Source organism: Sinocyclocheilus rhinocerous, unplaced genomic scaffold, assembly GCF_001515625.1.
Source record: "Sinocyclocheilus rhinocerous isolate Xijiao unplaced genomic scaffold, SAMN03320098_v1.1 scaffold1463, whole genome shotgun sequence".
Taxonomy (NCBI): Eukaryota; Metazoa; Chordata; class Actinopteri; order Cypriniformes; family Cyprinidae; genus Sinocyclocheilus; species Sinocyclocheilus rhinocerous.
In genome coordinates, this window is record NW_015642517.1 from 293,559 (window position 1) to 300,814 (window position 7,256).

The 7,256-nt window shown below is 40.0% G+C and overlaps 1 protein-coding gene across 1 annotated transcript; it reads right to left on the minus strand.

Moving 5' to 3' along the window:
* Positions 1 to 346: 346 nt before the first annotated feature.
* twist1a (twist family bHLH transcription factor 1a) lies at positions 347 to 2,183 on the minus strand. The gene is made up of 2 exons (XM_016572908.1): positions 1,496 to 2,183; positions 347 to 692 (listed from the first exon to the last, which is right to left on the minus strand). Exon 1 carries the CDS (start codon positions 2,042 to 2,044, stop codon positions 1,526 to 1,528), a length of 519 nt encoding a protein of 172 aa, XP_016428394.1. The 5' UTR covers positions 2,045 to 2,183; the 3' UTR covers positions 347 to 692; positions 1,496 to 1,525.
* Between the last annotated feature and the right edge of the window lie 5,073 nt (positions 2,184 to 7,256).

The window sequence follows — 7,256 nt, forward strand, 5'->3', positions numbered from 1 at the left end:
ATCGAGTAATTATTGCCGTTGTTTATGTGCAAAAGCTTACTTTAGTTTGTTTTCATGTACTTTTCAAATCCATAATGCATAAAACAAAAATAAATGTAATAAAAAACGGCAAATCAGGCTTTTTTTTTCATTTTTAAAATCGTATCGAGTAATTATTGCCGTTGTTTATGTGCAAAAGCTTACTTTAGTTTGTTTTCATGTACTTTTCAAATCCATAATGCATAAAACTGCAATAACAACATGCTAAAATAAGTGCATTTCAGACCATGTTTTATTGCAGAAAATATACGCATATTTACATCGTATTTAAAATAGAAACTGCATAGACACCAGATCTATTCTGCATTGTGACAATCAATAATAAATAAATAAATGTCTTTTCTAGGACCAGTCAAAGAAAGTGTTATGAGCCGAGTTTCTTCCATATTTCCTTCATTCGTTCTGTAATAAATATGACGCCGGTTGCTGTCAGAAGCGCGGCAGCGGGTCTCTCTGTTGGTCTAGAGACAGAAGCACATGTTTTCCACATTCACCGTCACAACAGCACAGATCTGATTGTAATTCCTGGTCCACGACTGTAAGTGCTCGCAACGACGTCATGACGCTCCAGAACCTTCCCTTTATAATCCTTATGTTCGCCATTGTTTGGTGTCGCTCTTCCAGTGAGTTCAGCTCCTCTCAAGGCCGAAAATCTGAAGAAACAAAGATGAAAGTGTTGAAAAATCCACGAGAATCTATAACACGATGCAATATAGCCCAGTTAGTATACATGTATCTAATAATAATAATATGCACTTAACTGACCTCTTAGCCTTAAAATGATTTTTGTATACCAGAAAATAAATAACGTTTGCAAAAGCCCCCAAACTTTGGTTGCATGAACATTAAAAACATTTCTAAATTATTACAAAAGTAGCCTTTTTATAGAACCATGTTTTGAAAACACAAAATGCACAAAGATTCATTTAGGCATAAAAATGCTCTTGAGGAACATAAGATAGCAGTTCAAAGTTTGGACACATCTGCTCAGTATGCATTATGACATTATTTTTAAATCATTAAAGCTCTGAAATAGCACAGATTATGACGTATGGGAATGATTTAGTGACTAAAACACGTGAAAACTCCAATGAAAACTCCTTTATATTGGAGCTTCTTATGTTTATAGATTTCAGCTCACTTTGGACATTTATCAAAGAGCTTCATAAGGTGCATCCTGGGATGCTTTTAAACTTGGTTTCTCGTCACTATCTACTCAAATTCTATTTCTAAATAAATATACAGGGGCGGATTCAGGTACATTGGGTCACTTTTTGCCATTATCCTGAATTAACCCTATAATATTTGTCTAAAAAAACACACACACAAAAAACAATGTGAAACATTAAAATACGAGCTTTTAGGTCTTAAGCTTTTCAAATGAATGTGTCCAAACTTGTGACTGCCTGACTGTGAATACGATCCGGAGAGACTTGTGAAGTTTTGCATCGCATACCATGCTGCACCGAAAGCGCGCTTCAGTGCGTTAGTGGGATGTTGACATGGACCACGCGCCCTCCATTCTCCAGACGGAAAACGCGTAACTGAGTCTCTCGTGCGCCACGTAACTGCAGCTGGACATTTTGGAGTCCAGCTCGTCGCTCTGCAGGACCTGGCACAGGAAATCAATGTACCGAGCCGCGAGCTTGAGCGTCTGTATTTTGCTGAGTTTGTCCGAGGGTAACGTGGGGATGATTTTGCGCAGCGACGCGAACGCGTCGTTTAGAGACTGAGTCCTCTGACGCTCACGCACGTTCGCCATGACGCGCTGCGTCTGCAGGTCCTCCAGAGACTGAGGGCTGCCGCTGCCGCTGTTGCTGCACTTTTTGCTCCGCTTCCCTGGCGTTGGGCTATCCGCGTCCTCGCCGCTCTTCCTGCTCTGGCGTCTTTTCCTGCTGCAGCGCTTCTGCTGTCGCCTGTCTGGCTCCTCCTCGCTGTTTCCCAGACTGTCCACTGGAGACTCCGGGGAGCTGGGCTCCTCTTGCATCGGCTCTTCCTCAAACATCACCTCTGATGTTTGGAGAACGCAAGTAATATAGTTTCCCTCTGTCCCTTGCTCCTCTTGTGCGTCACGGAGGTGTTTCTCAAACTTGAAGGGAAGTTTGGAGGCTCTTATAGTCTGGAACGCGCAAACTTTTTGGGGTGGCCTGCGATTGGACGAGAAGCGCGGGTGACGCAAGTGGGGAGAGGCGGGAGAGGAGCGCGATCCAAAAGGTTTGCGTTATACAAGAAGCCGTTCTTTAACGCGAACATCTGAGCCAATCACAGCGCTGCGTTTAAACGAAACACAACGTGCGCGCCGATGACATGTTCGTTCTTAAACCAATGTTGATGTTTATGGAATTCAAATACGGAATAGAATAGAATCTATTTTTGGATTTTAACATTTTGCCAAACATATTAAAAATGATATCAAACATCCATCATGTCAAAACAGTGAACGTATAAATGTGATCCAACTAAAATACTGAAACATTCAATATTGAAACGTGCGATGACAAATTTATGGTAGGCTGGTGATTAATTTTGATAAATGAGCTGATGAACTGATGACATATTTAGCTTCATAGTCGTCTGCAGATGTCTGAACTGCAATACAGAATAGAAGCAAACTAGAATATAATATTTTGCATTGAATGCATTTCTTAAAAACACATCAAACGCTAAAAAATAGTCAAAACCGTCAAGTAATCTCATAAAATACTGAAACATTCTGTACTGAATTTTTGGCTATTTTGCCAACCCATTAGAGTGATGAATATGTAATCATTAAAAAGGGCTTTTCAGATTTCAGTGTGGTTTCTGGAATGAGCGGAGAGACTTTGATTTGCGATCTGAATGTTCTAAAAAGCTCTTAAAAAGTTTCAAATTAAGGGTTTCTTTGATCAGTAGCGATGCTTTACGTTTAAAGCATTAATCATGCCGTTAATGTATTACTATAATTTACTGCCAATTTGCGCGCTGGCAGTTGTGAAGAACTGTCATTCGTCTCAGCCTGAAATCCACCTCAAGTCACTGTAAAAAAGAAACGAGCGAATCTGGGTTGGCTAAGGAGACCTCATTGTTTATTTGAACGTGTTCTGAAATGCACGTCTGTGTTAGTGTTATTGCAGAGTCAGGTTTCCTTCTGCTGCGTTTTCATACGCAGCGGGTCGCCAAGCGCAGACGACGCGCAAACTGTGTGGCCGCTTCAGTCCAACACAAACACGCTCCTCAGACACCCAAAGCGTCTCCTCTGTCTGCACAAACTGGGGTTTCTGGAAATGTTATATAACACAGCAGCATTATACATTCAAACCACTAAAATGCTTCTAATGTCGCAAGACCGCGGAAACGCTCCCCTTTGAGTGTAAAAAGCCAAGGTTTAGATTGCGCAAGGGGGCGCACTGGCGAAACGTATCCAAGCGTGCCATCGTGCGTAAATGCGCAGCTCACATCTGTGATGATGTGACTTCAAGATTCACCCAAAACACACTGATGACAGATAAATAGGTTTTATTTTAATTTATATATAAATGATCAAAATGACTTGGTATTTTCTGTTTAAAAATGCAGAGGTTAATTCAAAAGTGTTCATAGTCATTCTGGGAGCCGCTTGTCCAGGCGACGCACCTGTTCTTGGTTTACTTGTAATAGGTGTCCATTGAGATCTGCCAAGAGTCCTGAAACAAACCCACATATCTACATACAATTGGTGTACAATTTTCACTGAAAAATTACATTTCACAAACCGTTACAAACAAACAGCGACTATCAAAAACGTGAAATTTGAAGTAGAAAAACTGATAGCATTTTCTTGTAAAATAGGCTATACTTTGTTTGATTTACAGCTATAAAAAATATTTGTTTATTGTAATAGATACATCAAAACCACTCAAACATCATCTCAGAAATCCAAAATAAATAAGACAATTTATATAAAATTCCTGCTGGAAATCTATCATAATTTGGAACCAATGCTAAAGGATCCTAATGTTATTTTTTTCAAATATAATTATAACGTAAACCACCTCAAAATCCAAAACAAATGCAACAATTAATGTACAATTCCTGTTGTAAATGTATCATTTTTGGAACCAATTCTAAAGGACCCATGCATGGGGATGTTTAAAAATATAATTCTAACATATTGTTATGCTGTATAGGCCAAAACACCACTATTGGGCATGGAAAATTACTTTTTGGGGTATTTCAAACTCCTACAGATGAGATTTCATTTAACTGTCCACTTGCAAAACATTATTCCAACACGGATTCTGATTACACAATATCTAACAGAATTAGAAGTCAAATAATGTCCTACAGAAGTCTTCACCTTTCAGCTGTAAAACCGTCCCAATAAGCCAGATACGCTTTTAAAAATAAAGATTCATTACTGTCTCGATGGCTCTGTGAAGAAACTTTAACATCCATAACCGTTCTATTATACACAACGTTCTTTATAGTGGAAAAAAAGTTCTTTAGATTTTTAGAATGGTCTTCACACACACACACACACACACACACACACACACACACACACAGACAGACACAGACACACACACACACACACACACACACAGACAGACACAGACACACACACACACACACACACACACAGACAGACACAGACACACACACACACACACACACACACAGACAGACACAGACACACACACACACACACACACACACAGACACAGACACAGACACACACACAGACACACAGACACACACACACACACATACACACACACACACACACACACACACATACACACACGCACACAAATCCCGGTTCTTTTAAGAACTGTTCAAGGTTCTTTAAGAAAAAAAGGTGCGAAAATGGCTTTTGAAACTTTTATTTTTACAGCCTTACATAAATGCTTTTCCAGTCCATATTTTAATATGATTAACTCCAGCAATCATTACAGCATACAGAGCTCACGCCATTAAGGTAGGCCAAAAGTGACAGAGAAATATTTTTTTTATAATATTTTTTTTTTTTTCCATAATAAACTTTAAATACTTTGATAAACGTTCATCTAAACAATGCGAATGAAACACTGACTATTAGTTCAGCTGTTCTTGAGTATGTCCGTCATAAAGGAGATGTAGACGATGGCCAGGCGCAGAGTCTCTATCCGTGACAGTCTCTTCTCGTAGGCGAAGCTGGGAACCTTCCTGCGCAGCCGGTCAAACGCCTCGTTGAGGCTGAACATCCGTTTGCGTTCGCGGATATTCGCTGCCTGGCGCTGGATGCTGCTGATCACCCGTGTGCGCTTGGGTTTCCCGCTGCTGGCGCTCACCGGAGACGTGCAAAAGTCATTTGATCGAGCTGTGGAGATGTCGAATTCGTGGATGGATGTCAAGTCCTGGTACAGTCCATTGCAGTCGGTGCTTTGGGTCTCCATTGGGGCCATAACGGATGTGTTTGGCATCATCTCAATGAAGTCCACATCACTGACCAAATCGAACATTGCGGGACTCAGAAATGACTTTTGCATATCCATCCTTTTAGAGCCTATGCACTGGGATTAAACAGCACATGATCAGACTGCATTGCTTTTGAAGAGGTGGCCAGGTTTGTCCATGTCGCGTGGATCACCAAACTCAATTTCGAAATCCGGTCAGATCCGTGAAGTTAGATCCTATTGGCAGCAGTCCACGACCCCAGTCCTGCTGTTTTAATATGCCACTCAATTCCACCCCGAGTGTGTCCTCTTTTATGCCTCCAGATCTCTTTCACTAACTCAATGAAGGGCACTTGAGGGACATCTGCATGGCCTCTCCGTGCTGCGCTGGGCCATTTGATTGCTGAGGGCCGCGAGGATCCTGAGGGGACGAGGTGCTTGACAAAGGGTCACTCGGTCTGTTTGCTCGGTTTCCCGGTGCACTGAGAGGCTAAATAATAAGACTTCTATTACTGTGAAAGACCAAATATAACATTCCCCCAGAGCACACTACACTTCCACAGCTTTTCTTTTGCAAATTAGTGCAAATAGCTGTCGGTTGCCGTGGAAAAGACAAAGTTTCCACTGTTCACTTACAGGAGAATCTATCTATCTATCTATCTATCTATCTATTTATCGTTCATTAGTTTTATCCATCCATCATATCATACATCTTTCTATAATTTATTATTTTGTTTGTTCTATCATCCATCAATCCATAATTCATTCATTCTATCATCCGTCCACTGATCTATCTATCTATCTATCTATCTATCTATCGTTCATTCGTTTTATCCATCCATCCATGGTTCTATCATCCATCCTTCATTCGTTCTATCCATTCATCCATCGTTCTATGTATCTCTGCATCCATCCATCATTTTATCCAACCATCCATCCAACCATCCATCCATCCATCCATCCATCATCCATCTTTCTATCCATGTATCCATCCTTTGTTCATCATACATCCATCCATTGTTTGTTCTATCATCCATCTATCTATCCATCCTTCATTCATTCATTCTATCATCCATCCATTGTTCCATTATGCATCTTTCTATCATTTATACATTTTTTGTTCTATCATCCGTCCACTGATCTATCATTTTATCTATCTATCTATCTATCTATCGTTCATTCGTTTTATCCATCCATCCATGGTTCTATCATCCATCCTTCATTCGTTCTATCCATTCATCCATCGTTCTATGTATCTCTGCATCCATCCATCATTTTATCCAACCATCCATCCAACCATCCATCCATCCATCCATCCATCATCCATCTTTCTATCCATGTATCCATCCTTTGTTCATCATTATGTATCTATGCATCCAACCATCCATCCATCATCCATCTTTCTATTCATTTATCCATCCTTTGTTCATCATCCATCATCCATCTATCTATCTATCTATCTATCTATCTATCTATCTATCCATCCTTCATTCATTCTTTCTTTCTATCGTCCATCCATTGATCTATCATTTTATCCATCCATTGTTCTATCATGCATCTTTCTATCATTTATTAATTTTTTGTTCTATCATCTATCCATCCTATCATCCGTCCACTGATCTATAATTTCATCCGTCCACTGATCTATCATTTCATCCATCCATCCATCCATCCATCATCTATCTATCTATCTATCGTTCATTAGTTTTATCCATCCATCCATTGTTCTATCATCCATCCTTCATTCGTTCTATCCATTCATCCATTGTTCTATGTATCTATCCATCCATCATCAATCTTTCTATCCATTTATCCATCCTTTGT

Coding starts and splice junctions, on each gene's coding strand:
- twist1a (XM_016572908.1), bottom strand. CDS start 2,044: ATGTTTGAGGAAGAGCCGATGCAAGAGGAGCCCAGCTCCCCGGAGTCT.